Source organism: Ursus arctos, unplaced genomic scaffold, assembly GCF_023065955.2.
Source record: "Ursus arctos isolate Adak ecotype North America unplaced genomic scaffold, UrsArc2.0 scaffold_28, whole genome shotgun sequence".
Classification (NCBI taxonomy): Eukaryota; Metazoa; Chordata; class Mammalia; order Carnivora; family Ursidae; genus Ursus; species Ursus arctos.
The window spans coordinates 4964476-4991527 of NW_026622963.1; the positions used below are offsets into that span (position 1 = coordinate 4964476).

Here is a 27052-nt window from a genome sequence, read left to right on the forward strand (position 1 = left end):
AACTTGTCTCCATAGTTTGTCTTTAAGGGGGGGGGGGAGATCTTTTGAAAAAACAAAACAAACCCAAGCCCCTTCAAGTGGCTTTAATCACTACCTGGCTCTCCTCCCTCACCTCCAACACTTGCCCCCATCGCTGTAATTAGACCCGACTATTTTCGGTTCTCGGGGAGCGTCCAGCTTTCTTCCATCTGGGGAGCCTCGTCCTCGCCCTTTTGGGTTGGGGGGGGCCTCCTCTGTGCTCCACAGTGCCCAGTACTTCCCCCACTTCAGCACTTCCACGCGGCTGTAACTGCCAGGATACACTTCTGTGTCTTCCATCAGACAACTTCCACGCAGGGGCAGTGTTTCAGACACCGTCACACGCCCAGCCTTCGCGGAGCCGCAGAGCCCCGCCACATGCCAGCCTTCACAGCTCCAGAAGTCGCCGGGGCGTCAAGACACTCGGAGCCAGGCGCGCGGCGCCGAGCTTCGAACCCCGAGTGAGCATGCGCACCGGGGCGCGGCGGAGCGCCGTCGCCCCGCCTCCTGCACGCCGCTCCAGGAGGGGCGGGCCTCGGCCGCTCGCGCTCCCCTCCCCCACCCCTCGCTGCGCCTGCGCGGAGGGGACAACCGTTGCAGGGCGCCCACGGCCCTGAGGGGGGACGGTAGCCGTAGACACCCTCTCTTTTCGGCGCTGAAGTACCCGGCCTTGTGGCCCAGGACGTTCCCGTCGCATGGCGGAGTGCTGCGGACGATGTCCATGAAGTTCTTAGTCCTTCTAGTTGCGCTGTTGCTATGGCCTTCGTCCGTGCCGGCCGATCCGAGTGAGTGACCGACCTGCGGCGGCAGCGATCCAGGGGACACTCCTGGCGGAAGTCCCAGGTTCCGGGACCCGTCGGAGACCCGGTCCTGCAGTCCTCCCGCACCTCACTGCCCCGGGTCCTGGGCCTCCGTTGTGGAGGTGTGTCCCTCTCTTACTCGCGCCTTCCTCCGCCGCGACCTGCACGCCGCGGGCCGCGATGCAGGTGGCGGGTCCAGGCGTGACCCGGGAAGCACCGCGCAGGCTACATTGGGCTCGCCGGTGTGACCTCCTCCCCTCTGGCGGACACATTCCTTGACGTTAACCTCGTCCCCTTTTGCCAGTCTGTGCACGTGGGATAAAGGGGGGGGGGTCTACAAACTGCGGCCCCGCGGGCCAAGGCGGCCTGTTTTTGTGTGGCTGGCTGGCCAAGAATGCTTTTTACATTTTTAAAGGTGAATATAAAATGTAATCTCTCCTGACATGTGGAAAACTATGAAATTCCAATTGCATTGTTGATAAATAAAGTTTTATTGGTACACAGCCATGTTCGTTCCTTTATGAATTGTCCATGGCTGCTTTACCGCATTATAACGGCAGGGCGAAGTAGTTGCCGCAGAGATAGAATGGCCTGCGAAGCCTAAAATATTTACTCTCGGGCTCTTTACAGAAAAAGTTTGACCCCTTTGGTAAAACATGTTGAGCGTGTGGATTGTGGTGCCTGTCTGGGACACTCACTGACCGCCTAGGGACTCCCACAGTGCGTCCTCCCGTGCGCAGGAGTCACAACCTTTTTTAAGCAGAGCTGAAACTTAGGAGTTACTCCTGTCCCTCCCCAATAGCTGAAAATCAAGCCTGCTAAGACTGTTACTATGTGGTCATGTTGAGGTATTTAAGTGGCGTATCCGATATCTGATATTCCGCGCAAGACTGACGGTGAGGCTTGTCCATCTAGTCTGACTAGTTCATCGTAACACTAGTAATGTTGGGGTTGGTTTAACCAAATAAAGGTTAACAGGTAGGTGTGAAAAAAGTACCAAGGAGCATGCCAGTGATGAAAAGCTGTATTTCAGAATTGTTAAAAGGTCTTAGTTTAAAATTAGGTTTAAAAAATGAAAATACAACACAACCTAAATCATAGAAAAATTCTGGATAAAGTGTCCTAGATAACAAAGTTAGTCCTTTAAATAACTAGCGCTTATGATTGTTAGCTGTTTTAAACAGAAATCTTTGTAAAATGTTTCTTCTTTGCGGTAAAGAAACAAACACCCTGAAGATGATATCTTTTCTTGATGTCTGATGGTCATTACTACTAACATCAGTTATTGCATTTTGGTAGCTATAGATAGTAAGTCACAACTGACTGACATGTATGGAGACTTTAGTTTAAGTGAGATTAATATAGTCAGAGAGTACACGCTGGGATTGCTGGATCCTCACTAATTCAGTGCAAGCTCCTGCCTGACTGCCTCATTTCATGGCCTATTCTTTTTCTTTGTGCCCTCTTCCCTAAGCTTTCTTTCTTTTTTTATTTATTATTTGAGAGAGAGTGAGAACTAGGGAGGGAGGGAGAGGGCACATATAAAGGGAGAGAGAGAGAGAGAAGCAGACTCCCCACTGAGCCTAATGCCGGGGCGGGATCCCAGGATACCGAGATCATGACCTGAGCCGAAGGCCTATTCTTAACTGGCTGAGCCACCCAGGTGCCCCCTTCCCTGAGCTTTCTTAAGGCTTGTAGGAAATGAAAAGATACTTTTCAGGAAAAAGAGCCGTTTTGTGTTCAATGTATAGATGACACAAGACATAAGGGAAATATATACAGATCATAGAAGATATCTTGAAAATGTAATTTATTTCTTTTCTACAGAAGTGGATTAAAGGATATGTAGGGCAATGTTAACATGGCTAACATGGCTTATTTTAATTTTGTTTATTTACTTTTTGGAGTAAGTACACCAAAAGAAACCAGGCTTATCCTTGTGTTTGATTTAAATCAGATTTGTATTCTTTATTTTACATGGCCACTATTCCAACATTTGTTGGTGAGAGAATCATTTAAAAAATTGTGTCATGCCAAAGAAAATGCACATAGGTTTTTATAATGAAAAGTGCAGCTTTGACTTTTTTTTTCTAGAATACTGAGACGCTTTTGAGGTCATCTTATACAGACATCATGGGTATTGTATTACGTAGTTACATTAATTGAAAACCTCAGTACTTCCTCTGACTGTCCGTACCTTTCTAATATGCCCAACCCAAGTTTAGCTAGTACCGGTTTAATCTAAGTTCAGTTTGACATGAATAAGGCTTGGGTGTATAGCAGTCTGCATTCCTATGCATGCATACATATCCTGATGGTGCTGGATAAACACCTTTTTACTATATACTTAAATTTATATACATTCAATTAATTTTCTTATATCTGATTTTTCCATACTTTTAGTTTTAAATGTTTTCCAAATTTAAAAATCATACCTCTTTAATGTATTTGTGGTATATGACTTGCTTTACTTCATAATGAGAATTCTTGTTGCTTTAAAAAAATTATAACTTCTAAAGTATCATTTACATAATAGTTATATATTTAAGTACTATTAAAATAAATTGTGCAATTTGCCTTTTATAATTTTAAGTCACCAAATATTCATGAGCCTGAAGCTACAAACACAAGAATGTGAAATATTAGCTTTCGGGCTCTTTTTTATACCTCATAGATAAATTGTTTTTTCCTGGTTATCTCTTTGGATCGGTCAGCTAAAGTAGAGTTAATGATACAGGATTGTTTTAACCTCAGATTAAAAAAACCTCTTGCTTCTCTAGGTTGGTGTTTAAAAAATTCTCAGTATGTGCATTTTTGGCATTATCTTTGTTCTTAGGAAGACCTTTGTCCTAATAGACGACAGAAGGCAAGGGAAGTGGTAAATCAGCAAACAGCAATAATTGTTGAAATGTATTGGCAAATACATTGAAAAGAAAAGCAGATTCCTTTTATCTCAAGTAAATCACATCTTACTCAAAAGAGAAAATTCACTTCCAGTGCTGCAAGTTCACTTTACACTGTTTTCAAGGCCCAAGGCTGTAGCAGTGGGAGGGTCTCTCAGACCTGTAGATGGGAGGCCATGACACACTTCATCAAGTGTTTTAGATAATGAGGGGCATGTTACCTAATATGTGAATGTCCGGAGAGTTGCCTTTGTGGGCATAGCAGTAGATGGGTTAGCCTGTGCTTTATTGTTTTATCAGAAAAAAAAGTCATCTTTCTGTTCTTTTGAGCTGTGTTTTGTGTTCTTTTGATAGGCTCTCATGTGTTTTTAAAGACTTCTTGTTTTCTGATATTAGCTGGTTGTCCCAAGACCACTTTGTATCTTCCCTACTCTGAAGGGGTTTGGCCATTCTTCTGAGGAGACAGTATTAGAGATCAAAGTATCTGGGATTACATATCAGACTTATGTGCTGGGGTAACATTGTTATTTAGGTCATTTTATTAAACAGAACTAGAAGAGATCTAGTTCAAAGTCACGAGTTTGTTTTGGTTCCAAATAAATTTTAACATTACTCCTGTGATAACCTGGTTTTTAACTCTTTACTGGAACTGAATTTGTATCCCTTTTTAAAAATATAATTTGGGATGCATGGCTGGCTCAGTTGGTGGAACATGTGACTCTTGATCTTGGGGTTGTGAGTTTGAGTCCCATGTTGGGTGTACAGATTACTTAAAAATAAAATCTTAAATAAATAAAAATATAATTTAATGAAGCTGTTTTGGTTATGTGTTGCAGCATACAGACCACCCCCCAGATTTATTATTTCTCATGGTCTATGTGTTGACTGGGCTCAGCAGGGCAGTTCTGCCTCATATGGTGGATTTGAGGTCACTCGTTCAGCTGTATTCAGCTGGAAGCTCAAGTGGGATGAGAACATCCAACATGGCCTCTTATCTTCCAAGGTCTTTCTCTACATGACTTACCATCTTTTAGTAGTCTTGCCCAAATAGCTTTTCACCATGGCAGCTTGCTTCTAGGAGGGAGCTCTACAAGCCACCAGTATGTAAGCTCTTCTCAAGCCTATGGCGTGTCAGACTTTCTAATGTCTCCATAGGCCGAGACAATCATATTGGGCAATCCTGTATTACTATGGGAATACACTAACCAAGAACATAAACACCAAGAAGTACAAAGCCATAAACTTACATTTCTTTTTCCCCCTAGCTTTATTGAGGTATAATCGACAGAACTGTAATATATTTAAAGTATACAGTGTGATAATTTAGGGGCGCCTGGGTGGCTCAGTCAGTTAAGTGTCTGCCTTCAGCTCAGGTCATGATCCCAGGGCCCTGGGATCAAGCCCCCAGTTGGATTCCTTGCTCGGTGGGAAACCTGCTTCTCCCTCTCCCTCTGCTGCTCCCTCTGCTGTTCTTTCTCGTTCTGTCAAATAAATAAATAAAATCTTTAAAAAATAAAGTATAGAAGGTGATCATTTGATGTATGTCTACATTATGAAAGGATTCCTACCATTGAGTTAATTAGTACGTCACCTCACATACTTACCTTTTTGTGTGTATCATCAACCATAGTCACCATGTTATACATTAGATCCTCAGACCTTACTCATAACTGAAAGTGTGTACCCTTTTACCAGACTCTGTATTTCTTCCACCCCAACCCTAAAGTTATATTTCTTTACCTGGAACACTTAATTAATATGAACAAAATTACTTGTTTGTTTTGTCTGTCAGCAAAAATTTAAATTAACAGATTATAGGAGGGGCACCTGGGTGGCTCAGTTGGTTAAGCATCTGCCTTCCACTCAGATCATGATCCAGGGGTCCTGAGATCAAGTCCCACATTGGGCTCCCTACTAAGTTGGGAGTCTGCTTCTCCCTCTGCCCCTACCCCCATTGTGCTGTCTCTCTCTCTCTCTCTCTCTGTCTCTCTCACTGGCTCTATTCTCTCTCTCTCAAATAAATAAAATCTTAAAAAAAAACAAATTATAGGAAAACTGCTGGATGAATAACAAATATAATGTTTCCCTTTGTGACCATTCTTTGAGTGTACCCCACTAATGAAGCACAGTTACTAGAACTTTGATTTGAGTTGCAAGTACCTCATCTTAGTTATTTAAGTTCATTTTAATTTGAAAATGTTGGTGTGTTAGCAGGCAGTTCTTACATGATGACAGATTTCAGGTATTCTTATTTTGTATCACTTCTGTAGAATAAGGGAAGTCTATTTATGTTCCTCCTTAATGACATGGGTGGAAAATACAAGGATTTTGTTCTCCAAATTAAGGACATTCAACCAGAGTCTGGTCCACCTATACGTGATTCCATGCTTGGGTATATGTTAAGCTTTATATACATGAGTTCTTTATCAATAAAGCCATTCAGTTTTTCATTCTTGTGGTAATAAAAATCCTAGTTATATTCGAATCTTTAAAAAAAGGAGCATCCAGGGGCGCCTGGGTGGCTCAGTCGGTTAAGCGTCTGCCTTCAGCTCAGGTCATGATCCAGGGTCTGGGATCAAGTCCCACATCGGGCTCCTTGCTCAGCAGGGGGCCTGCTTCTCCCTCTCCCTCTGCCTGATGGTCTGCCTGCTTGTGATCCCTCTCTCTGTCAAATAAATAAATAAAATCTTTAAAAAAAAAAAAGGAGCATCCATGATTCTTGGTTAAATTTTGAGTGTAATCACCAGATGCCATAGCAAGGTTAAAGGCCAAGGGCAAAGTAAAAATGCATTTCTTAAAGCAGAAAGACCAGAGGTATTTCATTGAACTTCTTTGTCTTCATGTGAACGTTAAGAAGTTTATCTTTTCCTCTTTACTGAGCTACCAAGTTTCCTGCAACTACATGGACCATTTTACAACTACCTTTAACCTACCATACATTTAAAAATTAACAATATTGGGCTTTAAAGCCTTTGTTTTTTAAGACATAAGTTGTATATTAAGCACATGATCAGATAGCACCCATCTTATATTGAGAGATGCAGGGTTTTTTAGAATTTCCTCTGATTTATGCTGTTTTTGAGTGTATGTCTTTGAATAACCTACATATTACATTATGTACACGTAACTTATCACAATCCATTGTTATCAATATTTTACCAGTTTGAATGAAATGTAGAAACCTTACCTCTCTTTATGTCCTTTACCCTCTCCCATTCACAATATAATTGCCTTAAATATTTCCTTTACACACATTGAGAACCACATCAGAGTATTATAAATTTTGCTTTAACTCAAACATAATTTGAAAAACTCAAGAGAAGGAAAGTTTATTGCATTTACCCATACTTTTGCTCTTCTTTTTATTCATTCTTCCTTCCCAGTGTTCTGGGATTCCTTCTAGTATCAGTTTCTTTCTGTTTAATGAACTCCATTTAGCCATTCTTATAGGGTAGGTCCTTTTTTTTTTTTTAAAGATTTTATTTATTTATTTGACAGAGAGAGAGACAGCCAGTGAGAGAGGGAACACAAGCAGGGGGAGTGGGAGAGGAAGAAGCAGGCTTCCCAGCAGAGCAGGGAGCCCAACACGGGGCTTGATCCCAGGACCCTGGGATCAGGCGCTGAGCCAAAGGCAGACGCTTAACAACTGAGCCACCCAGGCTCCCCTAGGGTAGGTCTTTTGACAACAATTTCTCTTAATTTCCCTTCATCTGAGAGCTGTTGATTGTTCTTTCATTCCTGAGGGATATTTTCCCTTGATAGAGAATTCTAGTTTGACAGTTTTTTTTCTTTTTCTTTAAGCACTTGACAAATATTATGCCATTTTCTTCTGACCTCCATGGTTTCTCCTGAGAATTCAAATTGTCACTCAAAATTTTTTCCACTGTAGATAAGGTGTTATTTCTGTTTTCATTCAAGATTTTTTTATTTGTCTTTAGTTTTCAGAAGTTTGACCATATGTCTTGGCATGGATTTCTTTTGGTTTATTCTGTTTGAGGTTCACTTAGCTTTTTGCATCTGTAAGTTCATGTCTTTTGCCAAACTTGGGATTTTTTTTTTGAGCCATTATTATGTCTTTGAGTACTTTTCCAGACTTACCTTCTTCTTCCCTTCCAAGACGTGGATGACATGAATGTTAGATCTTTTTGTTATGGTCTCACACATCTCTGAGGCTCTGTTCATTTCTTTTTCAGTCTATTTTCTGTTTTTCACATTGAGTATTTGCTGCTGTTCTGTCTTCGAGTTCACGGATTCTTTCCACTTTCTCCTCCATTCTGCTGTTAAGACTATCCATTAAGTTTTTTTCATTTCAGTCTTTGTGTTTTTCAGTTCTAAAATTTCAGTTTGGTTCGTCTGTATATATTCTATTTCTTTGCTGAGATTTTCTAATTCTTTGCTGAGAGTTTCTATTTTTCTTTTCCTTTTAAAATATTTATTTTAGAGAGAGAGAGTGCAAGCAGGGGGAGGGACGGAGAGAAAGAGGGAGAGAAGCAGCCTCCCCACTGGGCATAGAGCCCGATGCAGGGCTTGATCCCATGACCCTGAGATCATGACCCTGAACTGAAATCAAGAGTCAGATGCTCAGCCTACTGAGCCACCCAGGCGCCCCAAGACTTTCTATTTTTCAGTTGTGTCAAGCATGTTCGTAATTGCTTGTTGAAGCATTTTTGTGATGCTGCATTTAAACCCTGTCAGATGATACTATCATCTGTGTCATCTTTGTGTTGGTATCTGTTGTCTGCTTTTTCTCATTCAAATGGAGATTTTCTTGGTTCTTGTGACCAGTGGCTTTTGATTAGAACCTGAACATTTGGGGTATTATGTTGTAAGACTCTGGATCTTATTTAAATCTTCTGTTACAGATTTAAATAGGTCTCTGAGCCTCTTGAGTGGTGGAAGACAACCGTTGCCTTGTTACCACAGGTCCCAGCTCCTCACACAGCCTTCTCTACTGGAAGGGAAGGTATTAATTCATGCTTGGTAGCAACATTTCTATGGGATAAGGGCAGAGGGGTTGGAGCACATTGCTGAAGCCTGATGAGGGTAAAAGTCTGGGCTCTCCACTCAGTGTTTGCTAGTGGCTGTAGGGCTACAGTTTTCTGTGGTGTTTGGCTGGAATAGAGTGATTATTGCCTAAAGTTTTCTGTCTTGCTAGGCTACCCTTTTACTTGTCTTTGGCTATAGGGAGCAGTATTTTCTTGGAGACTTTTTTGTCTATGTCCATTGGTGTTTCTGGGTTGCTGACTTCTCCAGTCCCTAGTCTGGGGTATGTGTGGCAAAAAGAAAACCCAGGGAACTCATTGCTAAGTCATGTCCTCGGATCTTGAAGTTCCTAGTTGATCTGTCTTCTCTCTGGCTTTCAGAATGCACATTTTATATATGGTGTCCAGGGTTTTTAACTGTGCTTAGTAGGAAGAATAGGGGAAAAGTACATGACCTGTTTTTATTTTTAATTTTGGTCAAAATATGTTGGAATTAGGCTTGCAATGATTTTGTTTGTATTATTTTCCAGTTTGTATATAAAGTAGTAGATATTAGAAAGGAGAAAGAAGTCTTAATTGACCATCAGACATCCAAATTATTTAGATAGAATTCTTTATCGGACTAGCGATTCGTAATACTCCACCTAAATAACTTACAGAGAATGTAAATAAATTCAACATTTTGAGAGTTTGTTTAAAGTTCTCTAAATTTTCAATTTTATAGGCAATTAACCAGTATACATTACTTTACTAGCAACATTCCTTTTAATTTACAAGCAGTTTGATGACAAACCTTAATGTTTTTAAGTCTTTAGCTAAATACATGTTTTTAGTTTAAATGTTAGCTTATAGGTCCATAATTAAAAATGGCAGTAGATATAACCAAGTTAATGTCAAAATAAAATACAATTCATATTAAATATTATCAGAGAATTATAGCACTCAAAAACTCTACATAAGACATTTTAATGGAAAAATTCTATTGGTCATTATGATCTTATTGTATAGGTTTCATAATAACTAATTTTTAAGACACCAGATATTTGGTTTATAGCACATTGCAAGGGAAACTGCATATTCACATTATAATTATTATGTTTTTCAATACATGTCTCAAAAGTTTAGATATATTAGCTTAATGCAAAAATCCAAATTCTGCCTAGATTTGGATAGCCCCTGTTTACTTTCTAGTTTTGTATTCTGTGATAACAACATGATCACCACACAAATGAAACACATAAAAAAATGCTTTTTTAAAAAGTAAAGTTTTTTATAAGACCTAAATTTTACCAATATTCTGGAATTTTAAATTGTAGCATTAAGTAATAAACTCCCCAAAGAAATATTAAAATTACCTAGTTTTACATAGACCTGTATTTTATTATTCTTTTTTTTTTTTAAAGATTTTATTTATTTATTTGACAGAGATAGAGACAGCCAGCGAGAGAGGGAACACAAGCAGGGGGAGTGGGAGAGGAAGAAGCAGGCTCCTAGCGGAGGAGCCTGATGTGGGGCTCGATCCCATAACGCTGGGATCACGCCCTGAGCCGAAGGCAGATGCTTAACCGCTGTGCCACCCAGGCGCCCCTGTATTTTATTATTCTTTAAAGTAAAGATATTTCATATAGAAGTTCTCAAATATGAATTACATGTATATTTTTTTAAAATTATGTCCCCCCTCCTTTTTTTTTTTAACCAAAGAAAGGATGGGAGCGGTTTAGTTTTCCTTTTTAATTCAGCTTAGAAACTATTGATTCTTTGCCCAAGATTTAAGGTGACATGTTTTTCTTTTCTTAAAACTTTAGTCTCAAAGAAACTAGGTATGTTACTGTATAAGATTTTTAATATTAGCATGTTATTACTATCATTATATTTTGTTGTAATTTTTGGCATGCTGTTACTTCTTAGGAGCATAGAATCTTTTTTCTTTGTTTTTTTCATTTTTGAGTGTAAGGTTTTTCTGGAAAAAAAATTTAGTTAAAACAGTTAATGCATAATACCATTTTAGCTTACCAATTAGGAAATCTCTCCAGAAACAAATAAAGGTGTAGCCTTTTGGATTTTTACAAAAAACACATCTATATATATCCACTCTTTTACATAGACATTGTAGAAGAAATTATTTGGCTTTTTACACCTGTTACCAATTGAAGTTTTATGTAGGCAATTAGATATTTTAATTGATGCTTGATAGTACATTTTTAAGAACTTGAGACTTCCAAACATCGTTTTTAAAACTCAATTAATGGGGCACCTGGGTGGCTCAGTTGGTTAAGCATCTGCCTTCAGCTCAGGTCATGATCCAGACCGAGGTCCTGGGATCGAGCCCCACAGGGGCTCCCTGCTCAGCAGGGAGTCTGCTTTTCCCTTTCCCTCTCCCTCTGTGTACTCTCTCTCTCTTTCTCTCAAGTAAATAAATAAACCTTTAAAAATAAAGCAAAATAAAACTCAATTAGTATGCAGTATATTTGCATAGAAAATAGAGCACTAGGTTTTCTTGGGGTGGTTTGTTAAAAAAAATAAGCCATGGGGCGCCTGGGTGGCATAGCGGTTAAGTGTCTGCCTTCGGCTCAGGGCGTGATCCCGGCGTTATGGGATCGAGCCCCACATCAGGCTCCTCCGCTATGAGCCTGCTTCTTCCTCTCCCACTCCCCCTGCTTGTGTTCCCTCTCTCGCTCTTTGTCTCTATCTCTGTCAAATAAATAAATAAAATCTTTAAAAAAAAAATAAGCCATGTAATGTACATGTGTTAAAATCATTATTTGTTGTTTAAAATGACTGACTAGAGCTAAAAATCACATTTTTTAATTTTTAAAAATTTGTAATATCTCTGGCCACAGAAACCATAGCTTCTCAGCTGAGACAGGGGAACCAAACCACTCCTAAATCTGGTAGAAGAAAAAAATCTTATGAGCTATACCATCATATCCATAATCTTAAATTTAAGAAATTTTATATTATTTTGTCTTAGTCAAAAGTAATAAAATTGATGGCATAATGAAACTGGGAAATATAGCTCAGTTTATAGAATGTCTTTAATTCTACTAACTGAAATGAAAATAACATCTATTGATAAAATCAAGTTTTTATTAACTAGCTCTTTAAAAATGATTTTTTGTTCTCTTTATGTTAATGTCTAGTAACATATAACATAATGTCCAGTAACTATAATGCAAAACAAAGTGATAAGCATGACATTTTAAATATATACATACAATAAAGTTCACAAATTGGAGGCTTAATGAATTTTTATGGTTAATGCCCTTATGTAACCAATGCCTGAACCAAGTGACAAAATATTACCAGCCTGGACTAGTTTACAAGTATTATATTTTAATGCATGCAACTAGTTAAAAACTTTGATAGAGGGGCGCCTGGGTGGCTCGGTTGGTTAAGTGATGGACTCTTGATGTTGGCTCAGTTCATGATCCTAGGGTTTTGAGATCGAGTCCCATGTCAGGCTGAGCCCAGAGTCTGCTTGAGATTCTCTCCCTCTCCTCTGCCCCTCCCACCACTCACTTGCACTCACGCACTTTCTCTCTCTCTCAAATAAGTAAATAAAATGTTAAAAAAAATAAAAAACAAGGGGCGCCTGGGTGGCACAGCGGTTAGGCGTCTGCCTTCGGCTCAGGGCGTGATCCTGGCGTTCTGGGATTGAGCCCCACATCAGGCTCCTCTGCTATGAGCCTGCTTCTTCCTCTCCCACTCCCCCTGCTTGTGTTCCCTCTCTCACTGGCTGTCTCTATCTCTGTTGAATAAATAAATAAAATCTTTAAAAAAAATAAAAAACAAAATAAAAAACAAATAAGTAAATAAATAAAAATAAAATATTGCATAGAAATTTAAGTGACTGGAATTTCCTAAATTTGTTACACTTCCAAAACTGGATTTCTCCTGAAATAACTTCTATAGAGAGAAAGATTATTCATGTAGCTACATGAATCAGTAGGTTAACCAAATAAGATTCTTGAATATGACAGGTCAAACTGCTTATATTTTTCATCCATCTCAAAGTGTACTAAAAAAAACAGGCTTCTTTTAAACTCTAGTACTGTAATGCTGCTACCAAGAAAGAACTGTCACTTAAAACATTAACAATCTCAAATGAAAATTAAGCAATTAGAATAGAGAATATATCAGCCTCTGGTGTATTTAACAACAAAACGGTTTTAAAAATTACACATAACCCCAAACAAGATAATTTGACCATTTATTAGTTGGAATGGAATGTAGTCAGATTATCCAAAAGCAATTGTAATGTTCAACCTTGTTATTAGTCTGTAGTTTTATGGTAAGTTTTAATATTAATAAATTGTTATTGACAGAACCAGTATATATGTCAGTTTTAATCAAGATTTCCAGCTAAAGTAATAGTTGTATGGCTTATTATATTATAAAAGGGAATGCAATTATAATTGAGATGAGGGTTTAAAATTCAGGTTGGTGTACTTTAAGTTAATGTTAAAAGTCAATTGGAAAAGATCAGTAAATATTAATGTCTGTACATATATATTTTTTAGTTCTGTTGACTAAGATGGCCTAATAACAATGTCACTCTGTAATGCTAGTTTTGATAAGTACTTCTGGCCCTCAGATTTTTGTCTCTGATATTGTTTTCCACAAAAAGAAACTAGGATTCCTTGAACAGATAGCTGATTTTCATCTTTAGGCAAATAAGTACAGATTGGAGGGGTAAGGATGAGAGTGGGATAGGAGATGGCAGGGAGGCAGGCAGTAGTAACTACCAGAGAACAAGCAAGGATCCTTTAAAAATTCAGAGGTTCCCTCAAAAGGACAGGAGATAGCTTACAGTGGCTCCAACTGGTTAAGTTATGATCATATGAACATAAAAAAAGAAAATGGTAATATAAGACTGTTTAAAAATGTCTGAGTCGGGGCACCTGGTTGGCCCAGTTGGTTAAGCATCTGCCTTTAGCTCAGATCATGATCCCAGGTCCTGGAATTGAACCCCTCATGGGGCTCCCTGGCTCAGCAGGGAGCCTGCTTCTCCCTCTCCCTCTGACTGCCACTCCCCCTGCTTGTGCTCTCTCTCTCTCTCTGTCAAATAATAAAATCTTTTTAAAAATCCTTTTAAAAAAACATAAGAGTCATAATGAAACTCAAAAGTGTAAGAACAACTGTTCAAATACTTAATACTTGGGGTGAATTTTATTCAAATGCTTAAAAATATTGTTTACATTTAATTTTATTTATGAGACCCAGATAGGCAAAAGTGTTTCCTTACACAAAAACTAATACAAACCAGTGCTTACAAGAAGATCTTACTTTCTCCCTATAAAATATTTATGGACAGACTCATGATTCTTTTGCCAACCTACCCCCCACCAGCCCTGCCCCACCGGAGGCTACTCACCAACAGGATTCAGATATGCTACCATATTATTTCAGAAGGTAATGAAATGTGTCAAGATGGTCCATTCACACTAAGGTGTTCTCTGAAGTGATCCTGATAGCTATACCACAACAGGATAAAGAGAATTTGATGCCAAAGCCAAGTGACCTTTTAAATGTGCTTAAAACATATAGAATTATGCTCTTTATTTACATTTGTTTGCTTGTTGATGGGTTTGGTAATTGTTGCTGGTGGCTATTTTAACTTCTTTCTTTGCCCTTTGTGGTTCTTAAAAAGAATGGAGTGGATGAAAACATCCCCACAGACAATGTTAGAAGCCAAGAACTTACACACTAGGCCTTCCACTTTCCTGGTCCAAAATAATCTTGCCCTGAATATTTTATTTGTACCATGTAGTCATAGGAGATGAAATGAGAAAGAATTTATTTGTGTTGCTTACTCTTCAGATGAAAAATATCCAATTTTTTAGATTCTTGGTTTTGTGGCTTTAAGACCAAGAACACCTAATGACTTTAAAATGCATAAGAGGCATATTTCAATAAAAAATTTAAATGTTGATCAAATGTAATAGTATATATATTATGATCCTATTTATGTAAATATATTATGGATAATCTTGACTGTTAAAAAACGTATCAGATGGCAATACTCCCAAATTGATCTACAGATTCAACACACTCTCTATCACAATCCTAGCTTCCTTTTTTTGCAGAAATTAACAAGCTGATTAAAATTCGTATGGAATTACAAGGCCCCCAGATTGTCATAACAATCCTGAAAAAGAGCAAAGTTCAAGGACTCACACTTTATGATTTCAAAACTTACTATATACCTTCAGTAATCAAGACAGTGTAGTACTGGCATAAGAATAGACATATAGATGAATGAAACTGAGTCAAGAGTCCAGAAAGGACCTCTTACATTAATGGTCAATTGATTTTCAACAAGGATACCAAGATAATTCAGTGGGGAAAAGAATAGTCTTTTCAGCAAATGGTGCTGGGACACCAGGCAAAGGAATGAATTTGGACCTTTACCTCAAACCATATATAAAAGTTAATTCAAGCTAGATCATAGATCTAAATGTAAAACCTAAAACTATCGAACTCTTAGATGAAAATGTAGGTGTAAGTCTTTGTGCCCTTGGATCTGGCAACAGTTTCTTAGATATGACATCAAAAGCATAGCAGCCTCAATAAAATAGATAAATTGAACCACATTAAAATTAAAAACTTTTGTGCTGCAAATGATAACCTTAAGAAAATGAAAATATAACTAACGAGTAGAAGAAAATATTTTCAATCATATATATGACAAAGGACTGGTCTCCAAAATATATAAAGAATACTTACAACTCAAAAAGACAAACCAATTTAAAAATGGGAAAAGTATCAGAATACAGATTTCTCCAAAGAAGATACACAGATGGCCAACAGACATGTGAAAAGATGTTCAGTATCATTAGCTATTATGAGAAATACAAGTCAAAACTACAATGTGTCATGACTTAACACCCACAAGGATGGCTATAATCAAAAGGGCGGATAATAAGTATTGGGATGATATGGAGAAATTGGAACCCTCATATATTGATGGGAATGCAACTGCTTTGGCATTTCCTCAAAGGTTAAACATAATATTACCATATGACCTAGTAATTCCACTCCTAGACGTGTTCAAGAGAAATGAAAGCATACGTCCACACAAAAACTTGTACATGAACATAACAGTATTACCCATTATCACTAAAAAATAGAAACAAGCCAAATGTGTAGCAACTGATGAATTCATAAACAAAATGTGGTATATCCATACAATGGAATATTATTTGGTCATAAAAAAGAATGAAATACTGACATGTGCTACAATATGGATGAGTCTTAAAAACATTCTGCTGAGTGAAAGAAGCCAATCACAAAAGAACACATATTGTGTGATTTCATTTATATAAAACATTAAGAATAGGCAAATCCATAGAGACAGAAAGTAGTTTAGTATTTATGGGTTTATTTTGGGGATAATGAAACTGTTTCAAACTTAGATTGTGGTGATGGTTGCATAACTGTGAATATACTAAGTATCATTGAATTGTATACTTTAAAATATGTAAAAGATAAGTTATAAAGTAGTAACCCTTAGGGATTTTTAATCCCTAATATTGTAATTTACTTAAAATTATGTTAATACAATGTTACCTTAGAGATTGATAAAATCTAATAAAAGAAAATTAACAGAACTTAAACAAATTTAGTTAAACTTATGTGATCTAAATTTGTATTAGGCTATTTAGTAAGGTAAGGGCCAGTTAGAAGAAGCACAGGGGCTTTCTGAAGGTTGGAGCTATTTAACTACAATATTTATGATGTTGTTGATAAATTTCAGACTTAGAAATTTAGAAAAATATAAAAACTGCCTCCTTTGCCTAAAATAAGAGAAATTTTTTTAATGCCCAGATTGTCTCCCTTATTAATAATTATCATACTATTAGCTAAGAAACAAAACCAAACAAAATACCCCAAAACTAAACAAACCCAAAACCAAAACAAACCAAAACAAAGGAGTCTTTAGACCAGCAGATTTATTGTAAACATAACATGACATTTAGTTTTCCTCTACAGCATTCTTTCTTTAAATTATGTTATGTTAGTTACCATACAGTATTTCATTAGTTTTTGATATAGTGTTCCATGCTTCATTGTTTGCATATAACACCCAGTGTTCATTGTAATACGTGCCCTCCTTAATACCCATCACCATGCTAATCCATCCCTCCACCCTCCTCCCCTCTGAAACCCTCAGTTTGTTTCCTGGAGTCCATAGTCTCTCATGGTTCATCTTCCCTTCCAATTCTCCCCCTTCATTTTTCCCTTCCTTCTCCTAATGTCCTCCATGCTATTCCTTACGTTCCACATGTAAGTGAAACCATATGATAATTGTCTTTCTCTGCTTGACTTATTTCACTTAGCATTATCTCCTCCAGTTCCATCCATGTTGATGCAAATCTTAGGTAATCCTTTCTGATGGCTGAGTAATATTCCATTGTATATATGGACCACATCTTCTTTATCCATTCATCTGTTGAAGGACATCTTGGCTCTTCTCACAGTTTGGCTATTGTGGACATTGCTGCTATGAACATTGTGGTGCATGTGGCCCTTTTTTTCACTACATCTGTATCTGGGGTAAATACCCAGTAGCGCAATTGCTAGGTCATAGAGTAGCTCTATTTTCAACTTTTTGAGGAACCTCCAAATAAACATTTGTTATTTCCTGCCTTATTAATTTTTGGCATTCTAACAGTTGTAAGGTGGTCTCTCAATGTGGTTTTGATTTGAATTTCTCTGATGGCTAATGATGCTGAACATTTTTTCATGTGTCTGTTAGCCATTCATGTGTCTTCTTTGGAGAAGTGTCTGTTCATATCTTCTGACCATTTTTTGACTTGATTATTTGTTTTTTGGGTGTTGAGTTTGAGAAGTTCTTTATAGATCGTGGATACCAGCCCTTTATCTGTAATGTCATTTGCAAGTATCTTTTCCCATTCCGTGGGTTGCCTCTTTGTTTTGTTGACCATTTCCTTTGCTGTGCAGAAGCTTTTTATCTTGATGAAGTCCCAAAAGTTCATTTTTGCGTTTGTTTCCCTTGCCTTTGGGGACCTGTCTTGAAAGAAGTTGCTGTGGCCGATGTCGAAGAGGTTACTGCCTATGTTCTCCTCTAGGATTTTGATAGATTCCTGTCTCACATCGAGGTCTTTCATCCATTTGGAGTTTATCTTTGTGTATGGTGTAAGAGAATGGTTGGGTTTCATTCTTCTGTATATAGCTGTCCAATATTCCCAGCACCATTTATTGAAGAGACTGTCTTTTTTCCAATTGGATGTCTCTTCCTGCTTATAGAATTTTATAGAAAAATTTCTTACCTATGACTATTTCCTTAAGATAAAATAGTGGAGGTACAATTAATTTACATACTTGCCAGCATTTGGTTCATTCATTCAATCATTCATTTAACAAATGTTTTTTGACTGTCTGCTATTGCTCTAGGCACTGGGTAGAACAGGGGATATAGAGAACAAAGCAGACATGGTCCCAGCTTTCAAAGAGCTTACAATATGTAGTAGTTAAAAAAAATTAAACAAATATATGTAGTTAAGATTATCTTAAATTCTATAAAGAAAAGACCAGTGTGCTAGTGAGAAACTAATGAAGGACATGAGGATCATAAAGGAAGAAAAGTTACCTTTTTTTTTTTTAAGTAGGCTCCCTACCCAGCAACAGCCCAACATGGGGCTTGAACTCATGACCCTGAGATCGAGACCTGAGCTGAGATCAAGAGTCAGATGCTTAATTGACTGAGTCACCCAGGTGCCCTAGGAAGTTACTTCTTTTCTAAGGAATTAACTATACACATGCCAATCCTAGGTTTTACTGTTTTTTATATTTTTTTACCTGCTTGACTGATGAAATAAAGATCGCTTTAACTTGCATTTCTTTTATGAACAGTGAACTTTAACAACTTTTCATGTTAACTGGCTTTTATTTTATTTCTTGTACTCTCTTCTTCTGTCTTTATTTGGCCATTCTATGAGAAGGAAAGTTGTGTTTTGAAAGTATTGTTTGTTGATTGAAGTTTTATATTGCATTGCTCACTTTAAATCAGATTTTATTATTTTCCTCAAAATAAACTCAAACCTAACTGACTTTTTGCTTCTGTGTGAAGTGGGTGTATTCTTTTATATGTCATTGACTGTCAGTTCCTATGCATACTTTGTAGTAATAAAAACATCAAATTTGGATCAGTGTTTGACATTTTTCGAAAGAAGACATGCAGATGGCCAACAGACACATGAAAAGATGCTCATCTTCAGTCATCATCAAGGAAATGCAATTCAAAACTACAATGGAATATCACTTCACACCTGTCAGAATGGCTGAAATCAACACAAGAAATAATAGTTGTTGGCAAGGATGTGGAGAAAGGGGAATCCTCTCGCACTGTTGGTGAGATTGCAAACTGGTGCAACCACTGTGGAAAACAGTATGGAGGCGGTTCCTCAAAAAGTTAAAAATAGAACTACCCTATGATCCAGCAACTGCACTACTAAGTATTTACCCCAAAACTACAAAAATACTAATTCAAAGGAGTACATGCACCTTAATGTTTATAGTGGCATTATCTACAATAGCCAAATTATGGAAACAGTGCATATGTCCATCAACTGATGAATGGATAAAGATGAAGTGGTATATGTATACAATGGAATATTACTCATCTATAAAAAAGAATGAAATCTTACATTTGCAATGACGTGGATAGAGCTAGAGAGTATTATGCTAAATGAAATAAATCAGTCTGAGAAAGACTAATACCATATGATTTCACTCATATGTGGAATTTAAGAAACAAAACAAAAAAACAAATCAAAGGGAAAAACAAAAGAGAGAGAGGCAAACAAGAAACAGATTCCAAACTCTAGAGAAGAAACCGATCTTTACGAGAGGGGAGGTGGGTGGGGGAATGGGTGAAATAGGTGATGCGGATTAAAGAGAGCACTTGTCATGATGAGCACTGGGTATTGTATGGAAGTGTCGAATCACTGTATTGTACACCTAAACTAATGTGACACTGTATGTTGACTACCTGGAATTTCAATAAAAATTTTAAAAAAATAAAAAGAGTAAAACAAGTTTTTGGATCAGTTTTAAAAAATATTTCTAAATACATCTTAATATATGAAAGGGATGTATTTTCATCCAGTTGACAGTAGAGCAAATTTTGTATATTTTACTTACATATTGATTGATTGTATTTTAATATTTACATGTATTTTAAAAGAGAATTGTATTCATCCAGGACAATTTTATTATCATGCTTCTATTTTGCCAGCATCCTTGTGTCATCTTTTTATGACAACATTGTGTAGTTGTTATGTGTACCTGCTTTGAAATATGGCAGCATCTGTTTGAATGCCATTATTACCACCTACAAATCAAATACAATCTTAGGCAAATTACTTATTCTTTCTAAGTGTCCTTATTTTCCTCTTTATAAAAACACTCCTCACGTTCAAAGCCCTTAGTATAGTGCCAGGCACATAGTAATTGCTCAGTCGGAAGTATTACGGTCTTTTCAATCACTGTCTTCCAATTTTCCCCTTCAGATTTCATGCCACTTTTGTTCCTACAGTTGTTTTCCCATTTTGTTTGCTTTTCTGTTATTCCTGTCAGGTGACTAATTCTCCCTGTACTATTTCGAGAAGAGAAGTGCAGACAGTCTCAAGCACAACTGTGACATCTGTATCTGTGATTCCTGTTAAACCTTAAGCCTGCTTAGCAGGGAGCCATCCTGCTTACTCGAGGCACCGGAAAGCAGCATCATGGTTTCTAAAGGTGGAAGAGCTTCTTACCTTATCCACATTCTGAGACATTGCTATGTTTGGTTGGATCACTAACTGGTAAAGAGGATAGAGAGGGGATTATAAAGCACACCAGTGTAAACTACACATAGCCAATGTGTAAAAACTCAACTTCTAGCAGCATAGTCTGGTCTTTGTAAGAATTTGAATTTTGTTCATCTTTCTAGTAATTTCTGAAGAATGGGGAAAGCAGGTTTTCCTAGTGGCCAGGGCCATTGGTCAGGATGTTTGAGGCTTGACTATCTTTGACTATCTTGCCTGCAAACATTTGTATAAAGATCAAATTGTTTTTGCAAAAGCAGTCCTGATTCGTGGAACTGAGAAGTCAATATGAAGTATGTAGATGTTTTAAGGGTACAAAAGTAGGAGGTGGGAAGTGGGTAGGGAGAGGACAGATTCAACAATAGAACAATATGGAGACCAAGGGTTCATGAAGAAGAGAAGAAAAACAAGGTAGAAGATAGGGTGCTGTACTCTTCGGCAGCCAAGAACAGGTTTTTTTAATGTTGCCTAAGTAACAGTATAAAGGACTATTGAGTACTTCAATTTTTTTTAGGAATCAGCTAGCAGTAAGGATCTCCTTTTCCTGTACTTTGACAACCTGGATGTCCTTTTTACTACTTTGAGAAGGGAGAAGTTAAATGATTGAAAATGGAATGTTTAGGGCACCTGGGTGGCTCATTTGGTTAAGTGTTTGCCTTTGGCTCAGGTCATGATCCCGGGGTCCTGGGATAGAGTCCACATAGGTCTCCCTGCTCAGCGGGGAGTCTGCTTCTTCCTCTCCCTATGCCCCTTCCCCCTGGCCTTGCTCTCTCTCTCAAATAAATAAAATCTTTTAAAAAAATAAAAATAAAAATGGAATGTTTAGCAACAATCCAATGGCAGTGTCTTTTTAAAAGCATTTAAACCTTTCTTGGCTGCAGATTTTAGATTTGCATATGAATAGTGACCCAGAATTGGAATTTTTCCAAAACAGATATAAAAACTTTTATTATGGACAAACTTAAATACATACACAAGTAGAAAGAATGGTATAATAAATCTCCATATATCTATAACCAGCTTCAACTACTAACCTATAATTAATTTTGTCTCATTGATACGTCCTCCCACATTTCTTTCCCCCTCACTTTCCGGTCCCTCTCCCCAATTTCTCAGGCTTGAATTTTTTAGAAGCAAATTCTATACATCATATAATTTCATCAGTAATATTTTAATATGAAGCACTAAAATATAAATACTTACACACAATAACAATGTGAATTTCACACCTAAAAAGATAATAATTCCTTAGTATTATCAAATATGTGGCCAATGTTCAAACTTCCCTGATTCTCTCTCTTCTAGTTTGTTTGGTTCAATTGGAATTCAAGTAAGATTCATACATGTAATTCACTGATATATCTTTTTTTTTTTTTTAAGATTTTATTTATTCATTTGACAGAAATAGATACAGCCAGCGAGAGAGGGAACACAAGCAGGGGGAGTGGGAGAGGAAGAAGCAGGCTCCCAGCAGAGGAGCCTGATGTGGGGCTCGATCCCAGAACGCTGGGACCACGCCCTGAGCCGAAGGCAGACGCTTAACCGCTGTGCCACCCAGGCGCCCCACTGATATATCTTTTAATTCCATTTTAATGTATTCCTCCTCCACCTCTATTTTTGTCCTTGCAATGTAATTGTTGAAACTGGATCATATGTCCTATAGTTCCCATAGTCTAGATTTTGCTGATTATAACCCTATGGTTTATATCTTCCTTTGTTGTCCCATGTATTTTCAGTATATTGTTAGTTAGATCTAGAGAGACCTGTTAGATTCAGGTTTTGACCATTTTTGCAAGACTGCTTCATAGGTGGTATTATGTTCTTTCATCAGGAAATACATAATGTCTGTGTATTTTTTGTGATACGAATAATCATTGATATCAATAATCATTGCAAAATATGTTATAATTATAGGTGGCTTCTTCATTTATTAGCTAAATAAGTTTATAAATTGAAACTTCCCTCATTTAGAGCTAATTTCCATATGCAGTTGGGTCTGTTTCTGTATTTTCTGCTCTGTTCCATTCACCTGTACATTCATGTGCAATGCTATACAATTTTTATAATAGAGGTTTTATAATATATTTCAATATCTATTGTGGCTAGCCTCTATTTTTCTGGAATTTGTACTCATTTTTCCTTCCAGATGAACTTTATAATCCATTTTTCTAACTCCAGGAAACAAGTAATGATATTTTGTTAGAAGCATATTAAATGTATACATTAACAGAGAGTATGACATCTAAGCATCTTTATGATATTGAATCTTCTTATCTAAGAACATGGTATATCTTTCCGTTTGCTGAAGCTTACATTATGTTTTTTGGAAGATTTTGTTACATTCCTCTATCAGTTTTCTGTGGTTGCTGTAACAAATGACCATAAACTTCGTATCTAAAAATAACAAATTTATTCTCCCACAGTTTTAGAGGCCATAAGCCTAAAATCAGCTTCACTGAGCCAAAATCAAGGTGTAAGGCAGAGCTGTGTTCCCCCTGCAAGCTCTAAGAGACAGTATTTTAATTGGCTCTTCTAGCTTCTGGTAGCTGCCAGCATTCCAAGTCTTAGGGCCACTTCATTCTAATCTCTGCCTCCTTCTCCATTTTACCCCCTCCTCTTCTGGGTATCAAATCTCTGTTTGTTTCTCTCTCATAAAGACATTTGTGATTGGATTTAGAGTCTACCCAGATAATCTAGGATAATCTCCTGTCAAGATCCTTAATTTAATCACACCTGCAAAGACCTTTTTTTCTTTTAAGGTAATATTTACAGGTTCCCGGGATTAGGACCTGATCTCTGGATGCCTATATTCAGACTAATATAATTACTGTCAAAATAATTAGATTTTGGACATGTCTTTTTAAATTTATGATTAGGTATTTTCTTTCATTCTTTGTTATCAAAATAGCATCTTCTTTCTCATCTTTTAACTGGTTTATATTGGTATACTGATTTGTGTATGTTGATTTTATAACTTGCTACTTATCTAAATTCTCTCACTCCTTGCGGTAGCTTTTCAAAGGAATTCTTGTGTTGTCTCGATGTCTAATTATATCATCTACACATAAACATAGTTTAACCTTTTTCTTCCCAATTCTCGTGCTTCCTGTTATTTCCCATTATCTAATTACATTGACTAATACCTCCAACATGATTTTAAATAGTAATGGAGATATTAGTATCCTGATATTATTTCTGTCTTTAGCAGAAAATCTTTTAGTATTTTTACAGATAGGATCTAGGGCGTATTTTTATTTTTATTTTTTTTAGGGATTTAACTTTATATTTTAAGATGAGAAATGTCAGCAATTATCTTTATAGAGCTTTTATTTATTTATTTTTCTTTATAGGGCTTTTAAAGCATTTTTCAAGTATCTAATTTATTTGGTTCTATGAGATAAAAGGGCAAATATACTATCTTAATTTTATAGTTAAGTAAATGTTGAGAGATTGAATAATTGCCTAAGGTCGTGATGCTTAGAAAGTGGTACAAGCAGGAACAGAGTAAAAAAAAAATTTTTTTTTACTGCATTAGGCTACATATTCATTTTACTTAATATTTTCCTCCAGGAAAACTATAGAGTCAGGACAATGCATTACATGCCTATGAGAATACATAAATAAGTTATTTTCCTTTTTAAAATGTGAGTTTTAATGGTTTACTATGTTGAATGATTGGATATGTGTGCTTGTATGTTTTTAGAGTAAAATATTATATATAGGTAAGTGTAAAGTGCTTTTTAAGGGCCTGACTTCAGTTGCATTTCCTCTCCTCGGAGGCAAGGTGGTATAAACTCTGACTGTTGTAGTTTTTTCTCTTTTGTAATACAAGTGCCAGACTTAAGCTTTGATTGTAGAGCCATCCATTTCAAAGACTGCTATCTTAAATATACATATTGCCAGCCACAGGCTTAGATTAAGAGCCAGGCCACCTCCCCCTACTGGGGCTCATTTGTTTTGGAGATCCTAATTGATTTTGGTAACTGCCCTATTGGACCAGTTGTTTTTCCCTGTTCCTGAGCTTCAAATTCATGCTCTTATGTTTTAAATTCATCAATAAAGAGTGAACCCTAGAGACCCCACATTTGACCCCAATAAAAGGAGAACCCCTGGCCCATTTGCATTCCCCTCCCCCACTACTCTCTCGGGCACTATCTCCCGCTCCCTTACTTTCCTGCGCTCTCCTTCTCTCCCTCTCTCTGTTTTTCTCTCTCCATCCCGCTCCACCTCCCGCCGTGTGGCCCCAAGTGTGCTATGTAATTTCCAGGTCCTATAAGAAACAAGCCTTTATTTTTTCAAAGTTTCCTGATGGTTGTTGCTGAAGGATGTCTTGCAATCATAATAAGAACCACAAGGGTCAGTCCAGTCATAACACTGATTTGGAAAGGGGAAATGTCTGTGTGCAGCTCACTCCAGGGCCCAGGTGAGCATCACCAGGCATTTCTAGTCTGCAGCCTTACTACGGATAGGAAATACAAAATAGGCAACGACCCACAAGAGTTAGGTATGTTCACCTTCTAGTCCGTTTTTCAAAATCCACAATTCACAGACAAATGCATGATATGGGATCAGTGATTTTAAGAAAATTATTACAGAGATAATATCAAAATCTACCTCCCTTTTTTCACCTATCGTTGTCATATAGATCTTGAAGTATGCGAGGCTTTTGTAAGCATAACATAAAATGCAGAATCTGCTTTTAGAATCTAGATATGCCCACAAGTCTGGTATCTTTCCACTATCACTTTGCCTCACTAAACTGTTCTCATTAAGAAATTTTTAAAATTTAGAAATATACTTTCAATTTTGATTAAATATCCATCTGGTCTTTCTAAGTTGTAATGAGTTAAGGAAAAGAGGAAAAACATGTAAATATAGAGCTTTTTTTTTTTTTTTTTACCGTTTTGTGCTTGTGAAAGTGCTGAATAGAAGTATCTGCTGAACAGAAGGTTTGTTATTTCATTTTGCCTGCAGAGGGAGGATTTAGGTAGGAGTTATGCATTAGAGTTCGGCAAAAAGTGGCTTACTTTCTTGAATTAAGTTAATTTATGTCCTTGATACTGGCAAAATCATTTCAAAATGACATGTAATACAAAACTCCAGCACTTAATATTAAAAACCATCTTAGGAGTAGGGGAGTTGAGGAGAATTTCAGAATATCTTATTCAATAATCTTTTTTGTTTTCCATGTTGGAAATGAGAGTCTTCACCAACCACTCAGATGCTGCAAAATGCCAGTATAAATAGAAGTGCCATTTTGTTGTAAGAATGAGATGTTGATGGTTTGGACCAGGAATTGGCAAGCTTTTTCTGTAAAGGGCCAGATAGTATATTCAACTTTGCCCCCCATGTGGTCTCTGTTGTAACTACTCAATTCTATTGTTGCAACCAAAAGCAACCATAGATAATACATAAACAAATGGGCAAGACTGGCTGACTTCCAATAAAACTTTATTTACAGAACAGTTAGGTGGATATTAATGTGGGAAACAAAGGCAAAAGAAAAAATTAAATTTCTTTACAACTTACAGCCAATTGACAAGTCCTTGAGACAGGCAGAGTGACCTTCCTCTAGAAACTCAATTACCTCAATGTTGATACTTTGCTATGGGCAAAAAGCAATCTTAGCTTAACATTATCCCAACCACCAGGATCCTGTAAATCTCCTTTAACATATAAAAATTCCTTTGGAAACTTTGTTTTTCTCTATCCCCCAATATATATGTTAGCAATCATCCCCCAAGCATATGGCCCACTGTTTTACATCTGAAGGTTCTCATGACTAAGGTTTTCCTAGACAGTAATAAATGACTTTTTCCTAACAATAGCTAGCCCCCTCAAGGTCCTGGAAACCTTGCTTCCAAATTCCTTAGAGACTTATGCTATCCCTAACCCCTCCCAACTTGAAAATATATAATCGGCCACCCCTCACAATCTCAGTGCAGCTCTTTCTGCCCATGGGTGCTGTCCCCTTGCTTTAATACCACCTTTTTGCACTGAAGATGTCTCAAGAATTCTTCCTTGACCGTTTGCTCTGAACCCTAACATTTCCACATCAGATATGACCCACAGGCTGTAGTTAGATCTTTGTGAGGTTGAAGGCAGTGGTATATGGGTAAACGTTCAACAGCTGGCTTTTTGGAGAGACTGGTAAGCCCAGATTTACAGCATTTGCCCTTTACATGACATTAATACTCCCACCACAGTTGATTTCAGACTATGCATTTGGTGTTACTGAGCAGGGACATAGAGAGGGATATAGAGTAGTACACTATTACATAACATTTCTACCATACATCCACACTAGATGTAAATAACCTCAAGACCATAGATAATAGTAAAATGACATAAAATAATAAGTGATGAATTTTGAATATTTATTACCTTTATTTTGAATACATTTTATTTAATTGCAAATTAAAATAATTTTTAATAATGTCTATGTTTAACATTTGGTTCACAAAATTCCTAAAAATTGAATGATTGGTTCTGGTGAGCCCGTATAAGCCAATTCCAGC

General features: G+C 37.2%; 1 protein-coding gene across 1 annotated transcript in view; it reads left to right on the top strand.

Moving 5' to 3' along the window:
- Nucleotides 1-596: 596 nt before the first annotated feature.
- Nucleotides 597-27052, top strand: part of SPESP1 (sperm equatorial segment protein 1) — a 28311-nt gene continuing 1855 nt past the window's right edge. The window contains exon 1 of the mRNA XM_026478397.4: nucleotides 597-803. Coding sequence (XP_026334182.1) covers nucleotides 734-803 — 70 coding nt within the window. The 5' untranslated portion in view covers nucleotides 597-733. The remainder of the gene's footprint in view (nucleotides 804-27052) is intronic.